Genomic DNA, 22,612 nt, shown 5'->3' on the forward strand with positions numbered 1-22,612 from the left:
CATCTAATTAACACATTTCTTATTACAATCAGTGTTACTTATTCCATTGTATTCTAATGCAACTATGTAACCAACCAATTCTACCTATGTCTTTGTATTTTTAAGGTCACATACGCATCTAAAATTAATATATTGTTCTTATTTTATTTTCAAAAATATCTAACTTATTAGTTATTTGTACACTGTTATCAATTTATAATCCTGTAATTGGAATTATTTCTGTAAATCAAATTATTATAATTATTATTATATAGTCTAATCTAATCGAAAATACAGTCCAACGAACCGATTTACAATATTTACAATATTTCAATAATTCTATTAATTTGTTATTTATGGCAATAAATCACGTGCATAGTCAGTTACATACGATAGAACTCCTCGATTGAAAAACTTTTCATAGAGTGTTACATCATTGTTGCGTTTTCAACGTATAATAGGTTTTAATATTAAATTCATAAACGAAAGACTGGATATATGACGTGCATCACATTGGAATAAAATAAAATTTTTTGTTTTTATGAATCATTAGAATTGAGATTATTATATCACAATAATAAGCAAAAATATGAAGTATGTAATCAAATGTATTTATTGTAGGTTAAAAAACGAAAATAACTATATATAAACTGTTAACTAAATTTTTGTTTATCATTATTAATAATTTATATACATATATATATATATATATAAATTCATTAAAATTACTTTGAGTAATATAATGTTCTGCATGATCTTTTCGAATAAAAAGCGCAGAAGATAATTTGTCAGCAAAATATGTGAGCATAATGTTTTTAACCCTTAATATTTTATTATTTTCAGATGAATACCAATTACAATAACTCTCCACAGTAAAAAAACGCCAACGAAATCAAAAATCTTAAAAAACACTCTAAATAATTAAATAATCAATTTATATAGGAACAATATATATATATATATATATATTTATGTATAAAAAAAAAAAATGAAACTGAAAATGCATTGGAATCTCAAGTCTAAGTGGAGATTTCACAAAAATCGTCTCTCCAACAGCACCCATTGAAATGTTGGAATTCGTCGTGCAAACGCAAATTCCAATAGTGCGTGTTTATTGTTGATAAACGAAAAAAAAGGTACAAAAAAAACTAATTGATAATTTTGAACGGGTGGTGCGGCCGTAGTGTGACGTACGTTGACGTAGCAATATATAAATGTAACGCTAATAAATTGTTTGCCCGTCCGAGTGAAATATGCGAAAGCGATTATAGGCCAGCTCCGGAAAACGTCGGAGAAAAAAAAAAACAAAAATTAAATAAATATAATTTCTCGCCATTGACTCGAGGAGAAAAAAATCGGCGAAAATGATAATGATAAAAAATAATAAAACGATAATAAAATAAAATAAAAAAATAAACGGTAATAACAACAGCAATAATAAATATGGGCTACCGCGTGTGCCGCATATAATGTGTGAGCGTTCTTCTCGGTCGCGCGGTTGTTGTGTTACGCGCGCGGCGAGACGGACGCGGTCCGAGACGGTTATCGTCTGGTAATCGACGAAATATATGTCGCGCGCGCATCATCGCGTGGCGTACGTACCACGAGCTCATCGTGACGCGCCGGACGGTCGTATTATTTTGCGGGCGAAAAAATAATAACAATAATGATAACGCAACAATACCCGATCGCAAACAAAACGGACACGAAGAAAATGGGCGGAGGTGCAGGAGATGGAGGGAAAAAAGCGATGGTCGGGGGAGAAAAAAAAAAACGGCATCGATAAAACCATACACCGGACACTGGCTGACTAGGCACGTTTGATGCAGGACCGATAGTTTTCCACTTGTAATTATATCGTGGAAATCATATGTAGAAAAACTGCGGATTCGGTGTGAACTAAATAGGCAAATGACCATTTAACTTATATATTTTTACATTGTTTTTTTTCTTTCTTTCTTCTTTGCTTTACGCCGCCTAACCGTCACCGCACTATACACAGTCCTTCTTCCTCCTCCTACCTACTTGTCTGCACGCACAGTCAGTAGCCCCATATAGTTCATTGTTGGATTCGTTATAGTGACTGTATTCTTTTTTTTTTCTGCTCTTTTTTCCTCACTCTTTCGCGTCGTCCTCTCTCTCTTTCTTTCTCTCTATCTTTCTGCTCTGTCCGTCTTTCGCGAACTCCAGTCCTCTTCCACCCGTCCACCGTGCATTCCCCTCCCACTGAAGACGAAAGAATGACCGTAAAACTCTACAGGGGCCGGTGGATTTCCCGCGATACCTTTTTTCGGCGACGGCGGTGCGGGGGATGAGATAGTCACAGTGGCGTCAGAAACACCGCGGTGGTGATCGATCGTCGTAGTCTCATTTCATCGACCGTCCGCGAACACCGAGAGCGTGGCGTACCGCAGGTGTTTGTCCAAGCACACGCAGCCACGTACGCGACCGCACACGCAGCGTCCCGTCCCACTGAAACGTGCACCGTCCCTTCGCGCCGTCTCACCGCGCCCAATATGTTGCCCGTGACCGTCATACTGTCGCTGTGGTCGGCGTTCGCGCTTGGCCGGCACGCGCCCGTAGCGGCCGCGACCGCGTCGGACGACGAGTGCGTGCTTGACCTGGCCATAGTGTGCCTGGACGATAAGCTGCTGGTGTACGTCAACTGGCTGGAGAAGCGCGACAAGCTGAACGTGGTTGGCAACATCGTGACCATCGTCAAGAAGCAGGTGGGCCGCGCCGAGGACAGGTCCAAACTGCACAACAACAGCGCGAACAGCAACAAGAAGCAGCGGGTCAGTACGTCCCTGGGACCGGCCATCGACGAGTACTTCGACACGCACACGCTGAGGATATCGCTGCCGTGGATCCTGGACGACGACATCGATCTGGAACTCGACCAACAAGGTAACTACCGCGCACCGTCGTCCCTCGGTACCTGCGTTGTGGGTAACTTGCACGTGCAGTTTCTCCGTGCCCATCCTTACGGGACATTCCAACCCCTCCAACCGACCCTCTGAACGTTTATGACGTAGAAAAAACGGAGCGATGCGAATGATTCCCATTGACTTTTCGTCCGTCGCTTGGATCGCACTGTACGAATTACGTCTAATCGGATTCGGTATTATGTGTCGTCCCCCGATCCGGCAAATGGAAACGCCATTAGCTGTCTGCGAAAAGTCGCGTTTTTACATTTCGTTTTCATTTGTTATTTTATTTTACATAAACGTTTTTGACACCATATATGATATTTTTCTTTTGGAAATTATAGCCGTTATTGAACGTACATATCTTTCGATTTTTGATCGCCGTAATAAATCCTACAAGGTTAGTCGAAACATTGAAGCGATCGATTAGACTAAGGTTCACGTGAATAATAAAATATATATTTACTTGAAATTGAGATGAGAAGACGGTTAGATGCTTTTGTTCCGACTCTACCTACAAGCGGTGTTGATTATAAAATCGAGATTATCTTGGTTCATATTTAAACTTTACGATTTTCTATTTTTATTTTTTTATTTATTCGTTTTTTTTTCAAGACAATTAACAAGAAAGCGTTTGCATAAACAGACTTTTGCGCACATTCTTTTAGTTGCCTTTGTACTGGAAAAAAATGTAAAACACATGTTGCATTAATGTTTGTATTTCAGCCGTTTCCAAACAATTTCAAATAATCTACTCAATTTTTGTCGTACCGAAATCGTGTATTTAGTATTATGTGGCAGATATTTATTGTTAAAATCACATGCACAGTACCTATACCTGTTAAACCTGATACCGGGTTACTTATTTCGATGATGTGTTCTAAGCAAAATAATAAAAATAACTCGCCATTTAAACCCCATATTTAATCTCTAAACGAACAAATTTTGTTCGGTCAATTATTTTTTGGTTCGATTTTGAAGTTTATCAATTATATTGTAAATAATAATTTTGCTTAACACTGATATTTTTATTATGTTTTTTGCTGTGCAAATTGTTGCTGGTTCGACCATATATATTTCGATATTATTTTAATAATAATTTTACATTTAAAAAACTATTACTAATTTGGTCGCTGTTCTCAATATTATTTTATACGTGTTTATAATAATAATAATAATAATAATAATAATAATAATAAATATTTTATGCCGCAAGGGCCAAGAGATTATTAACCTTCAGATCTTTCGAAAATTTAATTTTGTGTCTAATGCGTGTACCAATTGACTGATCGGATTGAACCTTCAAAATCTATAGAAATAATATTGTCATTCAATTTTCTTGTAATTTTCATTTTTGATCATTGTCAATTTGTATAACTATACATGCATACCGAAAATAGTTATTAATTTTATTAACTTCAGTGTTCACTGAAAACAATTTAAAATATTACACACGATTATATATTACAATCGTAATTATAATAGGTTTTGTAGAATTTTGAACTATTCAAATTTTATTGAAATATTTGATAGGACCAACCCTTTACATTTATTAGTAAAAAAATAGCTAGGGGATTAAATTAAATAAAACAATATCATTAATTATTTATTTAAGTTATTGCACACAAAATATTTTCATGTTCCTAAAATACATAGTGACGAGACAAAACTTAACATGAACTCACAGTTGCTGAGAAAAATAAAAATGGTCTGTAATTATCATCCGTGTTCATATTGCGATACAATAAAATAGTATGTAAAATTTTTAGAGAAGATTTAACGTATAAAAAAGAGTTACAAGAAAAATAAAACAGGTATATAAAACATGTCATTGAGAACCAATAATTTCATTGCTTCGGTCAGAATTTAATAGTGGACGAAAAAAATTTCATATATCTTAAGAAGGAAATCATTTTATTGTGTTCATAGGCGTGCGCAGACCTGTTTTCAGGGGGTGTCCTACAATATTTTTGGCCCATATCTTAACAAAATGTGTATGTATATTTAATAAATATATAGTATAAATAATAAATATAAGTATAAATCATTAAATAAACATAACTTTAATTTTTTATTTAATATCGAAGAGTATTAGTCGTAATGAATATGTTTAATATGTTTCTCCTATATTTTTTTCAGATAGCTTTAATTATAATTTGTATTGTTTTTGTTAATTGTAGTTGTTATATTATTGTAATAAATTTTTTCACGAACATTTTGAAAATTCTATTTTATTTTTTCTATTACGAAACATTATTTATTTCAAAAATTTTAGAATAAATTACAATTAATTTAACAAAACATCAGTTACATACGGTCCTCTTACTCCTTAGACTTAAATTATAGGGCCCTATTTACAACATTTCCGGAAAAGGGTTGCCCTGACAAATCTATGTTATACTTTTGATAGGGTATAGTGAAAATTGAAAATTTCGAGGGTTCGTGAAAGGGATCTTCCAACTTCCATAACATTGCATTGATTATATCACTATAATATTTTTTTTCACTACAGGTACCATTCAAATATTTACATTGATCTTACAAAGTGTGCTCACTCCACTGATCATACATAAAATATCGTTTTTAACATAGCATTTTTTTTTTTATACAAAACAAAAAATAACTAGGAAGAACTCGATTTGACTTCGTCGTCCCATCATAATACATCAATACTGAAGCAATTATTGAGTTTGTAATCGACAATACCGACGGAATTGACGTTGTTACTACCGACGTCCAATTGAGTTTATTGTTATAGTATAAATTGTATAATAATTACAGTATATTAAATATAATATATATACATGTATTTGAATGTTTGAAACACAGTAAATTTCTTCTTGTTTGTTTAAGATATTTATGTTGACATTTTGTTCAATTGAACATATAGATTTGATTTTAACATTATATATGGTAGAAATGCAGATGAAATTTTTACACTTAACTATGGTCAAATAGGAATAGTTTTATTTGAACGACGTTGATATTATTACGGAAATCGATTTAGGTGTTGCGGGTGCCTAATTTTTTATAATTACAAACAACTTGTTTCTGTTTAGTAACTTAGTCTGTCATGAACAGAAATATAAATGAATCACGATTTTCGAAAGAAAACAGATTAAAACTAATTTAACTCATTAAAATAAATGAAAGCTTAAAGTCACGCGTCACACGTAATTGTACCACTAATAATTCGTCATCCAAATAAGATAAAAAAAACACGCGTTTTTTTTCACGTGATTCCACAAATGTTCACAATAATAATATTATTACTGTACGTGACCATTTTCGATAAAAGGTATAGTTTTACCAAGTAACGTGTAATTAACTACTGAAATATTATTATCGTTTGTATACGTTCCATAATTTAAATTAATAAACATAGGTAGTATCGATAGCTGTGAGCAGAACCTTGCAGCACTTATGATTCCGAGGAAAATATTACGAAATAAAACATAAAACGAAACGTATGTAATCGACGGGAAAAAATTATAGCAATTTAATTCGTCATATCAAACGATTGACTAGAATTGTTTTAAACATTTGGCGCACTGCTTTATCTACATGCAGCACTTGCAATGTCTCAAGAAAATTATTATTGCCCACGCGGCGTTGAAGCTGTGTGGTTTTTTATTTCCGTTGCATTTGACGATTAGTTTTCATGATGAGCTTTACACCTGCATAAATTTCTATCTCATCCGATGTATTCATTGCGGATGATAATTTCAGTACCTCAGTCATGTTGCACATGTATTCAGTCACGCGAAATGTTAATTTTTTATCTTTCGTTTATTGTATTATTTCGACACCGCGGCTAAATTGATCTCATTTATTAATTACAAAGATATTTTGTTTAAAAATTTGATTGAACTGATTTGAATTCTAAACGAAATTCAATTCCACTTAAACACTTACGAGACTCAGTGCATTTATTGGTTTTTTTAATCGAAAATGTATAACTATAATTTATGATTAAAAACATCTTCTGGGTCTTTTTTCAGTATTACTCACGTTTTTTGTCGACAGTTCATTATTCTAATAGAAAAAAATAATAACATCAAACCAGTGATGTTTTATATTTGTAGTGTCTGTAATGCAGTTATTAAACTCATATCGTTACAAGCTTAGTTGAAACTATAAAGTTATCTACTTATTAATTTAATGACAGAATAACAATTTTAATAACAAGTAATTTTTCAATTAATTTGAAATTAATTCTAATTTTTTTTTTAATTTAATCACAATTGAAACAGAATAACTAGTAAATAATCGTGCAACGGTATTATAATTAATATTTGGTAAAATATTTAAATAACAATGGTTTAAAAATAGCTCATCCATTTTTCATGTATCATTTTCTAACTTGGTAATAATTATATTTTTAAATATAAACATAAAACCTAATGTTTCGCATCCACTCGGTCAAATTAACTTTACTACATGATTCCATTAACTCTTCCGCAACTGATTAAAAACGTTACGGTATTACTAATAATTCTTAGAAGATTTAAATATAGTACAAACTATATAATATCTTGATAAAAACATTCATAACGTTACGTTATTGTTGTATCGTCTTCAATAGTCATTATCGTGTACAGTACATTATCTTATAAATATTCTACCACCCACCTTGCGTGGATAATTTTGATTTTGATTTTAATATGGGTCACTGGACTAAAAAAAAAAAAAAAAGGGGAGGGAAAAACATTGTTAAGTCACCGGAACAAGGGGGTTAAGGCCACCGAAGAATAAATTAAAACGCACGGGTGTACTTTATCCTGTTTACCTCTAGCCCGACCCGTAATACCATAATGTTAATAATCGTGGACGGATTAATTGAATATGAATTAAATTACATCACTTTTTTCACCGAAACTAATTTCATAACATTAAAAATTACGCGAAAACCCGTTATCGATCGCACTGCACCCAACACTACTGTATACATCCACGGCCATTATTATCATATCTCTGCGGCGGAAACCGATTAAAACAGCGAATACGAAACCGGATCTGATTCGAACAATATCGATCGTCCGTTGTCGTTCGAGCGGATGCGGAATGGATGTCTCGTCGTCGGATACGGAAGATCGTTACGGAACGCAGATATTGTTGTTGTGCCGTCCGCGCGTGTTTTGGTCGGCTCGTCGCGATCCGCGTGACGTAACACGTCTTGTAGTCGTACCGCACATGCTGAAGTCCAGGACGGGATCGGACCGCCGGGAAACAGGGACGCTATCCGGTCAGAATTTTTTCCCATCCGCAAACGACGCATTTCGCCGTCAGCGTATAGAGTAGAAGTGTAAGATGTGTGTTACCCGTCGTACGCGGTCAGACAGAACCGCGAAATCGATTTTAATTTAAAAATTGTTTTTCAGATAAATCGTTACTTCGATTTTTCCAGCCCAACTGATGTTGTCCCTCCTCAGACACTCGCGGGGTGCAAATATCTTTCGGTGTTTTTCGAAGATTGTACTCGAGTAGGACGAACGGGTGAAAGAGAGCGAAAGAGAGAGAGAGAGAGAGAGAGAGGGACAGAATAATGGGTTTGCCGACGGCGACGGGAAAATATTAATTCCCAACGGTCGCCGTCGTTTATAACAATTATTTTCAACTGCTACAGCTAGTCGTTCTAAACACAAACTATTAATATAATCACACCGTACACATGTGCAGCGCGACGAAAACGGACACATTTCACGCGAATCTGTTACCGGCGCACCGTGGCCAGGACAATGCGGTATAATTTATATCCGCGTCATCACTCAAATACTATTGTTCGTAGCAGCTGCTGGTATCGCGCGCTGATTTTCCGCGGTTCTAACCCATCAATATAACATAATGACCCGTCATAATGACAGCCGCCGTTGTCCGAAGCTTACGACAAAAACTTAGTCGCGAACGTTAACGAAAACGCCTTTCGATGGCATGTGTCGGTAGCGCAGCAGCCGCAGTTGGCGACGACGGATTGCTTTTGGCAATAGTAACCGCCATTGCGGTGACGGCTGCTAAAGTTCGAATTTCAAATTCAAACAGCACGCCAATCGATTCGTGTGCTAACGTGGTTGCGGTTACTGCTACGTTGCACCTAAAGAAGGTACACCAGCTTAAAGTTAAAGTGTTAAAGGTTAACATACAGATACACACGCATTCAAGCTGTGCTTTTACTGCAGGGGGAGAGCATCTACTTACTATTACAACTTCAATAACATAATGTATCTAATTGTTTTAGTTATAACGTAGTTCAGCACAAATGAATAACGGTAAAATATTTTCTTGTTCCATACTTTTAAGAATTTTAAACGCTCATAAAAGACAATAGTAATACGAGTATAAGAATTAAAAATAGGTAATCGTAGAAAAAAAAATGTGGTAACTATCATTCATTTTTGCACACTCCAACATAAAACTGAAATGGAGACACCGAAAATAATAATATAGTCTTACAGCGTATTGATTCCTAGTTGATTTATTTTTCAAATTCTTAATCTCATAACAAACTTTGAGTTAATTGTTTCACTGTATTTTGGTATTTTAAAATAAATTTGTATGGAAATGCACTTATTTGTGTAATGAACATAGTTTTATATTCAGATTTATGTACACGAATCATAAAATTATTTGAGATTTAAAGCGCCACTTTCTCTTGTGTACCAAAAAAAATGTTGAGATTTGCATATAATATATTTTCAAATATACGATGTCGAAACCGCAAACGTTTCTACCTATATCTACTTAAGACATCATTATATCGTCTTGTTTTATATTTCTTTTACTCATTAAAGTTAGTATCATGTTAATGTAGAAAACCACCTGTCATAGAAAAATATTTCAAAAACAAAAAAAACGTATAACTTGAAATTTTGGCCTACACTTTTTCCACGCTACGTTCTGAAAAATAATTTATGGCCAGTAACAATTAGATACAGTGGAATGCAAAGGACTACCACGTAAATGTGTTCACTTAAACCGATATTTCTACATTATTCTACATTATTTTTCTTAGAACAGACTGTTTACAAATTTCAAATACAATCACATACTTTATATAATTAAAAAAATAAACCAATCTATTGAACTCAAAACATGTGCTTACTCACAAGTATTTTAAAGTAAAAAATCGCTAGATTAATACATGGTTTTTATTGACCTACAATTTGAGTGTGAAGGATAGAAAATGAATAAAACACGTTGGTACGTAAAAAATGTGTTTGTTTCAATACAATAGAAAAATATACTACGTGCAATTTTTTAACATTAAACGCGGTCTGTTCAAATGTAGACGACTGCGTAAGTATAATCACATTACGGTGAAGTCGATAAGAATCAATAGTATTATTTTGCATGACTGTAATAAATATTACAAATAGTATTTACGTCATTATCGTTACACTTACCGTTCAACCGCTTTACTGTTTACTGTTTAATTATCATTTAATATGTATATGATTAAATTCCACATGGATCGTAAAAGGTAAATAACAATTTTTTCTTAATTTTTCAAACGTTTCGCTGAGAGCCATCCCATTGTTATTACATGACTGTAGTAAAAGAATACGCGAAGAAAAAAACAGTAGTTTTAAAACGGGACCAACAGTTTTCATTCGACCCGAATAATATTTGTTTTTAATCGGACGTGATTTATGCACTGAAAATGTAGAGAGTATGAATGTCGGCTTCTTTAGTTGAAGGTGTAATTTATAAGGTACGTAATGTCATGAAGCTTTCGTGGCTTGATATAATAATAATAATAATAAGTTATTCGGATACATTAAGATTCCAGGTACTTAATACACCACTGATTTGTACTGATTTGTAACGACAATCACCAGCGCAATAATTTTTTCTACATAATCGATTCCTGATCGGTATGTTCGGAATGCCCTATGAGATGAGTACTTGAAATAAATTATTTATTACTTATTACGCACAATACCAAAACTTTCTTTTCAGTTAGAGGTAACCCAATAATATAATTCCTGTTGTTCAGACAACCGTAAACTGTCACAAGCGCAGTCCATATTGTAATATTATTTCCGTAAACAGTATACGGACGGTTCCGGTCAAAATAACATCCGATTCGTAAACAATACTGTTTGCCAGCGTTTTCGATTTTTTACTCACAAATCCCAACAATGAATGAAGAATTTGAATAATTGTCGTCCAACATTCAACTTGTACTTGACCATTGTAAGAAGTTCGATTTCAAATACGCTTAGTAACAGTGGATTAAAATCTGTTTTCGAAATCGGTTTTGCATCACGATCTGCGAGTACGATAGGTTAAACGGATAGTACGTCTCTCGGGGTCGTGAAGAAGGACAACAAATCATGGATACTCGATTCTTACGTTATGTACGTATTCATAACTTAGAGAACTGAAATTAAACGGCGAACGATTTCTGAATCATGATTACAACGATGAACATCACGATTAGTGATGGGAATAATAGAATGATTTCAATAATCGAATGATTAGTAATCGAAAAAAAAATAATCGAATAATCGAATGATTAGTAAACGAAATCAAAATAATCGAATAATCGAATGATTCATGATTTAACTGTTTAAACCAGGGCTTGCATTTGAAAAAAAATTTTGTCTTACGTTATTTACAATCAAAACGTTAAACAAATTTTGAGTTTATCGTTATTCAAAATTTAAACGTTATTCAACTTTTGTGTTTATCGTTATTCAGAATTAAAACGTTGTACAATTTTTGCATTTATCGTTATTCATAATTAAAACGTTATACAATTTTTGCGTTTATCGTTATTTAAAATTCAAAAGCATTTAGACACCTATTTTAAAAGTATAAAGGCCGCAATTTAAAAGTGACTATGATCTTTTTTTGGGGATATAATTACGCTATTCTGAGTTTTAAGTAGGTATTGTATAATTTTATTTATTTTATTTAATTTATTTAATTAAATGGGTTAGATAATCCAATTATATATTATTTACAAAATATAGGGCACAGCGATACAGATTAAATTACAATACATAGGTAGTTCGTAAAGAAATGGAAACAAAATAAATGATAAAACAGTATGATAATAATTAATCTTAAGAGTAATAAATAATAATGTATTATTAAATTTAATAAATTGCCTAGGCTCTAAGGACTTTATAATAAAATAATAAATATAAAAAAACCATGATTATTATTTTGAAATTTTGAATTTCAACTATGAATTAACTAATATAAAAAAAATGTATGCACGTTAAAACTATAAGTATATTAGTATAGAATATAAATATTAAACATTTGACAACAATTAGACAAACACTGACGAGTGACGATTGAACAAATCTGAGCAAACTGAACACCAAACACAATAGTTGAATAACTTGTATGGTATAAATTTCGACCGTAGTACAGATAGTACAGTACAATATCATTAGAGTATCACTATTATTAGCTATTGGTAATTAAATTATTCTATTAATACTTTCTTATTAAATTTTAAAATAATATCTAATACGGGATCTCCCGGATAGGCCGGATACGGAATAAAATTAATTCTTGGATTGAATTAATAATTGAATACTACTAAGTATTATTAAATAATTGGAAATTAATTATTTCGTTTAATGGAATACAATATATACCGTTTTGCGTTATGTTTTTTTTTAATGATATATCATATATTTTGTTAAATGTTACGTTTTGTTTTGTGTTATTTATTTATTTATGTATATCGTTTTCCGTTATAATTACGTTTACAAATTTCAATCGTTTTTTATCAAATATAACGTCATAATCATAACGTTATTATAACGTTTGCAAGCCCTGGTTTAAACTGATTGTATAAAACGATTATCTATAAGCGTGAAAGTGAAATGCATTTTCAATCCAAATATTTTTTATACGTATTAAGCTAATTAGTGTGGTGATTACCGATACCGGGAATTATACCAATGATTAAAAATAAAATAAATCATAATACAATACTGATGGACAGTCGACTTCTTAATTTAGTATCCAATGGGCAATGAGTAAAACGGGAGTAACCGAATTGGTGTTCCCATTTGGTCGAATTGGTTCCTGTTTGAAAAAGGTATTTTATTAGGTATTTCCGAATTGGTTCACGTTTAAAAAAGGTATTTTATTAGGTATAGCCGAATTGGTTCCCGTTTGTGTACAGGTTAAATAATGACAATTTCAATTTTTAACACAATTTACCTACACTATTAAAAAATAAAATTCAGTGGGCCAGTGCATTGAGAGCAAAAAAAACAAAATTTTAAAAGCTATATGTATGTATGACATATAGACACAATTATTACATCGATAAAATAGAGTATAGAAGTATAATAAACTTTAGATTACTAGAGACTAGCAAATTATTAGCAAACAGGAATGATGTAAAAAATACTTGAAAAATTGTATGACTGAGTACATTAATGAGAAAATTATGAATATTAAATACTTAAAGCTTCAAATTTGAATATCAGTGGTTTTAAATTGTATTTATTATATTTTATTATTTGTATTTCGTACACCAAGTGATGAATAGTTGACTTCCAAATCAACGATTTAAAATTGTATGTATTTAATCTTTTTTTTTTTTTTAATACACATTAAAGCACATTATTAACTAAGTCGACTAAAGTTGACAGTCCTAAGCCTGTAAAATTGAGAAGGAAAATGCGTAATTAAACTGATAACCAATTCGGCTATACCTAATAAAATATCTTTTTCAGACGGGAACCAATTCGGTATGTGGGTTTGGAGCTCGGGAACCAATTCGGTACCAGCCAGTAAAACACGCAATTTTTTCGAATAATTCAATTACCCATACAGCAAAATTATATCATTAAAATATCTACCGGATATTTGACTACATTTATTAATATTAATTTAATATCTGCAGCGTGTCTCAAGAGTATTTTTTAATATTACAAGGATATTCTATAGATGTCTTATGAACCAATTTTTCATAATAATAAGATAAACAAAATAAAATATCTCCATGATATTTTATATAAGATATCTTTTATGGGAAAACCCAGTGGACAGTCGGTTATATAGCGGTTATCTTTTAGTTATAATATCAATAAATACTTTCAAATATCTCAATTTTAATATACAATCGATATCATACAGATATAAAGAAACACATATTTTTCTAATATCACACTAGTGATATCTTTTTGTTATAATATAAATAATTACTTTTAAATATCACAATTTTAATATAGAATCAATATCATACAGATACAAAGAAACACATATTTTTCTTATATCACACTAGTGATATTTTTTTGTTATAACATAAATAAATACTATAAAATATCTCGATTTAAATATCAAAATAACATCATTAAAATAAAAAGAGTAGAATAATTATTTTAAGCTATTGCTAAAATGTTATAATGATATCACTAAGTGAAATATCTTAATATTTACATGAACCTGATATCATGTTAATATCAAAATCATAAATTTGCTGTATGGGTAATTTTCTTTTGATAAATACGTCTGGTACCATTATTTGGATTATTAAAATCATTCGGTTATTTTGATAATTGAAAAATAATAATCGAATCATTTGATTATTCCCATCACTAATCACGATAAACTTGCTCCAACAGAAATAACGCATCATACGCTCTAGATCATTATTTATTTAAGCCACAACGCGTGCTCACGTATCTTATTCTTTCGTCCATCGTGTTCGCCTTTGGTTATGTATACAGAGTGAACTAGGTTGCATATCATCGAACAAATGAAGATCATGGCCATGATGTATTGGCTGTATTAGATTTTCACAGGCATATGGCCAAGTATATATATATATTATCAGTGGCATACATTTATTCATATCGACATGAGTCGAACATATTATATTAATACCGACCAGCCACCCATTAACCATAAACATTATCAAAGCAACTCAAATGAAGGTGATTTTGGAGCTTGAGGTAGTGGAACTTAGCACTTAAGGCATGAGCCTAGGTTCAATCGAGTTTCACAAGTTCAAAATTGAAATAAAATCTAGGAAATTACAAATATTTTTAATTGCTCAATTCTTTTCGGGGGTCTACCGACTCCCGGTTGTATATATAATATACAGGTGAGCACCACTTTATATTATATATAAATCAATCAATCGATTATTATTGTTATTATGATAATAACGATGTACTATTTTTTTGTCTGCCGTTCGAGTTTTCTCTTTTTTATAAAAAAAAAAAAAAAAATGCTACATTACAAATACACTACGCAAAGAAGTCGGAAGTTACAGAAAATCTACGAGATCCTGTGCACACTATAATGTCACGACTAGCATCGCCTAAACACCATTATAGTGCACGCATCCTGCCACGTGCAGGTCCGCCAAAATCAAGATGGAAATCGGTTTCCTTTTTCATTCGGACGAAAGTGCTCAAAAAGTCGTGGTCCGCTGGAAGATAAATGAAACAATTAGAAAACGAAACATAATAGAAGACGATGTAGCATCCGCCTTCCGATGCATATTATTTATTTATTACTTATTTATCTATATATTATGAAACTGGCTAGGCCTAATTACACGAATAGTGCAACAAAAACAATTTTTCAACGTTGTATTGATAAAGAAAGAAAAATAAAATGGTAGTATAGCACATTATTGAAAACGAGATTACAATCAGTTTCGTGAATAAATGATAGTGTTTGGCGCGACGAAAAAAATCAATATTTAATTCATCAGTAAATTGCGCGGTTTGTTACTTTCACATTAACATAAAATGTACTTTTGGTTCGGGTGCTATTGTTATTATATAGTGGCGACGGACTTCGCGCAAACCGGAAACCGCAATTACTGCCGTCGACTGATGTTCACCACCCGAATCGCAACGTGTACATATAGCGGTAGGCGTATTAAACGCGACGGCGACCAAAGGGGAACATTTTTCAGGGCGAACTTTTTTCAGACGAAAATTTTTCAGGGAATGCTCAACTGCATTTCGGTGGGTAACGGGCGCTTATAATATTTAACTATTTTTTTTCTGTTTAAAGAGGGCTCTGAAAATCAGCCACCCGATCGTACCATGTTGCCCGGTAGGGATCGGTTCGGTGTGGTTGTAATTAGTGTTGGAACCGTTTTGGTCGGGTCGCGGCGATTTGTCCTGGCAGCGCGAAGTCTCTCGATAGACACGTTAGTCAAGTGTTCGTGCCAACGACTTAGAGGCGATGGTAAACGTGGACGGAACATCGGTGGTCCATCTGCCGTGAACGCAGCGAGTCGCGTCACCGATGTACCGCACGGTTGGGACACGGCATCGCGAATGAGTTTCTTGCAGGGTTCTCGGTTTTTCTCGGAGGACGCGAGACCGGCGATCGCATAGATATTCGCGAGCTCCGATGCCGAGGTATTGGAAAAATGTTTCAGGTCAACCCCGGGTTATCGTCAATCAAACACGGTCACGAACCATTGAGCCCGCGCGGCCGGTACTCGTGAAATCGATATCGCAGTAGTTAGTAGTTAAGTGGTAGTACTAGTAGTTAGTGGTGGTGGTCGTGTGCATGCAGTGGCCGCCGCGATCCCGATCGTAGCGAATAATTCGACGGCACTAATCGGGACGAGCGACTACCCCTCTCCTGCCCCTCATCCGGGACGGCGTGAGTCCGGTCCAATTGTCCGCGACCGGTCCTGGGCGCTCACGCAGGTACGCCGTCCCGGTGCAATTATCCTGTTCGCATAGTCTTGCCGTCATTGTTCGGCGCGCGTTTAATGACGACGACGACGCGCGGAAATTCGCGATATTTCTATCACGCGACCTTTATTACAATGTTCTCGGCTGCTCTGGCCTTATTTTCCGCCGCCGCCGCCGCCGCGGAAAACGATACGCGAACCGAGCGTTTCCGTTGTACCGCGCGCTTTCGTCGCGTTATCCGATCGTGTCCTCCGCCGAATGCCAATTTTTCCGATAGTGGTTTCGAAAAGCCGATCGACATTGGCAATATGACGATCAGGGACGTTCTCAGTGGAGAGGAATGGGTTGAATGCGTACTAGAAAAACATATGAATGTGAACAAATGTATGAGGTTTATTAGCCTCCTCCTCTCCCAGTTTAAAAGGATCTACGGACGTCACTGGTTATGATAACTATGCTTAACCAATATGTGATCGATACGCCGCGAAGAAAAATATTGAACCCTCTTTTTTTTTCCCCTATCAATTTCAAATTGATAGGGGAAAAAATCTCAAATTCGTTATAATTTTTATATTGGTCGGTTCCATACTTCTATATTTTTTGTTTGCATAAAATTTAAATACTCACTTACTTACTGATAATCAGCACACAGCTTAAACTTTAAAGATTTGTAAGACATTTTTACAGAATTTACTTATTACTATGTGCGTGCATATTAAGATAGGATTTTTCGAAAGTTACAATTTGAAGGATCAAAACAATTTTTTGCTCTTGGCTGATTGTATACATTTTTCACATTTTGGTCACCTAATATGTACGTTTAAAATTCTGATTTTTATTATTACCGGATAAAATATAAATAAATACCATAAGAGTGTATACGGCGAGTTTTGTGCTTTTTTTTCGGCCATATTTTTTTTTATTTTTTTTTTACATAGAAATAGTTATTGAACTAATCTAAAACAACAAAATATCACTTAGACGATGCTGGGTATTTTAGTTAGTATAAAATAAAGTGTTAATTGTTCTATCAAAATATTTAATCGTATGGTTCTATTAAGTATTTCATGCGTATTTTCGATATCATGATTGGATAAAAAATATCAATAAGTCGACAAATACCTATTGTACACTTTTCATTGCAACGTCACCGGGATAAGCATTCGTTTTCAGTTGTTGGTCGACTTTCTACTTGACCGCCTCTAATTTATATCGTAAATATTCAGCGTTCGTTGTTTCGTTGTTTGTCGGCTGTGCAATAGCGATTCTTACGTGACTTGTGTGCCTCCATTCTTGTCAGGTCCTAAACAATATTCCAATTCTGACAAACGGTGTACGAGATGTAAGGAGATGGTACAAGTCTACAATACTACCGTATTGCACGGTGCTCCGGACGAACTATTCTACGTTTACAATCAAAATAAGTGTCCTCGTTTCGCGAAAACAGACTAATCACATATTTTCAAATAATATTAATCGACAGTATCAGAAATTACAAGTTAATAATTGAAGTGAACTACTTTAAAAATTGTTCGTCATTGGAATGTATACTACTATAGCATACTGTACGGAAAATCGGTTTATTTCGAGTGATACTTTTGAATTTATAAATGAAAAAAAAAAAGTATTCCTTCGTATTTGAATAAGCTTTTGAACGCGTAAAAATAACGATCGCTCTTCAACATCTAGTTTTCTCTTTTAACTATTTTATTACTTTTCCTATTTTTAACGATACGGTTATTTTTTTTTTCTTTTCTTCGTCTAGGCCGGGGCAAGAAATCCAAGTTGAAACATCTGAAAAAAATGATGTCTATGCTGGGCGTGATTATGTGCGCGAAGCTGTCGTTGATGGGACCGCTGACCATGTTGATGATCGGAGCCAAAGCGCTCAAGGCCTTGATACTGGCCGTCATCTCGCTCACCATATCCAAGCTCATGATGCTCAAGAAGTTCAAAGGCGGCGGCGGGGGCGGCAGTGGTTCCTTGGTCCAGGCGGATTGGTCATCGGACAAGGACGATCGGAACGCGCATCTATTAGCGTACGCGGGTCAGTCGGCCGCGGCCGCAGCGACCGCGGGCTCGGTCATGTCTCCGTCCTCGCAGCAGCCGCAACAGATGTACCCGTCGTACGAATCTCACGGTTATCACGGGGCCGCCTGACCGACATCACCGGTCCGCCACCCTCAACAACCCATCCCTCACCATCCGTAATCACCTCGAACCGTCATCCACATCCCCGCAACACATCCTCCGACGACGGCGCCAGGGATATCGGGGCGTCCGTTGCGACGAGCGTATTCGGCGAACCGGTTTACCTACACTTATGGCCTCGAACTGTTTATCATTCATCACCACGACTGTTCGTAACGCTATACTTACCGCTCTCCTCGGAACGCTTTTTGTCTTTAAAAATATTATCGAATCGTTTGCGCATTAAAATTGTACCGAATCTGCTCCTGCACCCGATCGTATAGGTCTCTCCTCGCACACGTCACTATCAAAGTCTTTGACTTTTCTCTTGTAACTTGACCTAACCTTGGACGGACTTTTAGACTTTTCCCCCCATCCCTGGCTTCGCCATTCGTGCGCCTTCGGTAGATCGTAAAAGCGTGTCAACGCTCGTTTGACTGGAGAAACCCGCGTGATGTTATCGTATTATTAGTTCGTGTATTGAAAACTGTTTTACCGCCTTCCGAACGAGCGTAGACAACTCTTCGTGGAGATGTGAACGTTTGACGGTATTGGGTATTGCGCAATTAAAACAAATTGTTAAAAAAAAAAAATTAAAAAAAAAAAACACTAAACAAATAAATAAACTTCTAAAAATTTGTTTTCGGTTGAGCAAGTCCACACCACTTCTGAACCGTATTGAAAATACGTTGTTTACCGCGTACACAACCAACCGAATCTTACCGATAACGTTGCGAGATCTCCGTCGACACCAGGTCGATCTCCTGTCCGCGCGTCGTCTTTGAACATGGTACGCAGGACACGTTCGTCGGTAGACGGCTTTTGAAGCCGTGCGATAATCGAAAGTGACCGTAATGCTTATGGTGCGCGATGTTTATCGCGGTAACGTCCGTCGGGACAACATATCGGGTGTGGCACACTGCACTTTGTAAAGGTTACGCATTGTTTTCAAAACGATCGAGTTGATCGGAACCTTGCGCGCCGATCAATTGGTATGATTTTTTCACAAACAATTTAAAAAGAACAAAAAAATTCTAGAAAGACGGAATATAAAATTGTTCGGAGCAAATAAAACAATGTTTTATTTCGATCCATTCGGTCGTTTTGAATAACGCGTAATGTATAATATTAAATGTATCGTTTTAATATATTACAAAACGTTGAGGACCGTCGGTTAACCTGACGACTTATTATTTACTTATTTATTTTTTCACTCACTATTTATTTTCTCAGTTATAAACAAAAAAATTAATTTGGACGTTATGTATTTACGGTTTTTTATTTTATATACATATATATTTATTTTTTTGTATACATATTTACTTTTTTATACTTATAACTTATATTTGTTTATAATATCATCAATAGTTTAAGATTATGTAGACTATATTATTTTTAAGTAATACAAATTTTTGATAATTTATAGTTTTCATGCCCTTTCGTTATGCTAAAACCAATTTCAGGCCCGTCGCCGTCAAAAATCGATCGTATGCGTCAGAGTAATAATGATTGCCTATCAAACCGCCTTGGTTGGATAACGTTTAACTATTATTATTATTGTTTACTTTTGCCCTCATTTAAATTAAATATGTGTATATAAGTGTACTCCGTGAAGAAGAATTAATGTGAAAAAAAAAAGAGAAATACACTTCTGCTTAAGCGGTTCATCGACAGAAATTTATTAAAATATATATTCAAGCATGTGTATATGCATTGACATAACCCGTACAAAATCGAAATTAAATTGAAAAAAAAAACGTGTGCTAAAATCGCGATGTAATTCTAGGTATGATGAAAAATAATCAAAAACTATACCGTTGAAGAGGAAATTGGAATTAGAGTAATCAATTAGACACACGATATGGATAATACCTGGAAAAGACGAAATCGATGAATCTTTATATTAATTATTTCACATCATAAAAGATTAAGGTTAACAATTTTAAATCACCAGTTTTTGCCAAACAATTATTACTAACGATAGTTCGTGACCACGTTTTATTTTTTAAATAAAATTGCATAAAAAATAAAATCAATCTTTTTGATGGCACATTTTACAATTATGCACAGGGAAACTGAATAAAATACCTACATCGATGTGACGAGCAATAATAATAATAATAATAATTTTTTATTTGGCTTTACTCAATTATATAAGGTCTAAGGTAATAAAGTGGTACTGAAAAAGGTTAGATACTAAAAATAATTATCCTCATATCGTAAACTAATCTAGACTTAATACGATAATAATTATTTAGTTAAGGTTAATTTCAATTTGGTGGTTTATGATAGTATTTTACACTCATGTAATTGATTCCAGTGTTTGTTATAAACAAGGACCTTGATGTCTAATCATCTGGCCTCCGATTTGGAGTGGCCTCGTTTTTTGTTCGTAATTTTTTGAAGACCAACATATTGTTTATCTTTTTACATAGAATTATAAAATTAAAAAATTTTTTTTAAAAATTCGCCATTACTCATGAAAGGCATAGAATAATTATTTTTTAAACAATATCATATCTTAATAATAGTGTTTTGAACGTAATATGGAACTCAATTTTACAACAAATTAACAGCGTTATCAATCTCCTAAAATTAATGTATCAACTATGTACGGTTCCCTCTTTATACTTCATTAATTAATATGTATTAATATATATATATATTGATCGATTTTATTAAAGGTGTACGTGAAGATTATGAAATATATGAAGAAGAAACATCCACTTTAGCCATTACTCCTATATTAGATTATTAATTTAAAAGAAAATTGAAAACACCTAAAAGTTAACATTTGGACAATACAAACAGGGCGTAGACTTGACATCCAAAATAAAAATAAATTTTAGTTTTAATACACATTGTATCAGGGCTTTGCACCCGAATTAACCCGAACCCGTAACACCCCTAAAAACCCTTATAATATTACATTAATTGCGATCTTCCAAGTCATGACTAGAAGTTTGTAAAATCTTACGAATATGATTTAATTTTTTTCACAGAATATTTTCTTTAAATTCAGTTATTAAAAATGAATTTTACAGTTATAATAATTATTGTATTTATAGTAACTTAACAATTTTTTAGGGCTAGGGGGGCTAAGACTTGTACTTTATGTTTCTGGGGGGCTAAGTACCCTCAAGCCCCCCTCCCCCGATTTCCACCTATACCACAAACACAAACGCAGAATACAAAATAGTTTGTTTTTTGTCGTATGCGATATGCCTGCACTAACTAGAAGTAGGACATAGTGTTAGTATTTTTAATTTTAATAGATATTATAATTTATAAGCTTCATACACATAAAATAACCCCCTCTTCCCCGAAAATAAATCGTAATTATACCATTGCTTGAAATTAACATAATGATAATTTGGTCTAAAAAACTGTTGCACAGTTGTATAAGAAATTTTTATTTTATTACATAGGTAGATAACAAAAAATATAAATATTTCATTAGTAGAGGGAGGGCTCAGCCTCCCCACCACCCTCCACCAATAAAAAATAATATTTTTCCTTGACTACTTAACATCCGTATTAACCAATATTAACCCGAATAATAACGGTTATTAACATCCGAACGTTTGTTTAAATTATGTATTGCGGTGTTTGAACACCCAAATGTATTCAACACCCGAAAAAGTTATTCGGGTGCAAAGCCTTGCATTGTATCATATGTGATAAATTCATTTTTAAATTAAAATAAATAAATAGCGTTTACTTAGACATATAAAAAAAGTTTAGTTTTTTTATTTAAAATCAACATGATAAATGTATACATTATGAAGTGCACATCAAATTAATTGGATGTTTTTCTTAACGAATTGGATAAAGAAATGTTTGTTGACGAATTGCTATAATTCCAATAGT

The 22,612-nt window shown here is 33.8% G+C and overlaps 1 protein-coding gene across 1 annotated transcript; it reads left to right on the top strand.

Annotated features, from left to right (window-relative positions):
* The first annotated feature begins 2,301 nt into the window (after nt 1-2,301).
* Nucleotides 2,302-19,995, top strand: LOC112684843. Its single transcript, XM_025556546.1, has 2 exons — nt 2,302-2,886; nt 18,318-19,995. The coding sequence occupies exons 1-2, from the start codon at nt 2,496-2,498 to the stop codon at nt 18,710-18,712; spliced, it is 786 nt and encodes a 261-aa protein (XP_025412331.1). The 5' UTR covers nt 2,302-2,495; the 3' UTR covers nt 18,713-19,995.
* Nucleotides 19,996-22,612: the final 2,617 nt, after the last annotated feature.

The sequence above is a fragment of the Sipha flava genome, unplaced genomic scaffold, assembly GCF_003268045.1.
Source record: "Sipha flava isolate LNK unplaced genomic scaffold, YSA_version1 258_pilon_pilon, whole genome shotgun sequence".
In the NCBI taxonomy this organism is placed as follows: domain Eukaryota; kingdom Metazoa; phylum Arthropoda; class Insecta; order Hemiptera; family Aphididae; genus Sipha; species Sipha flava.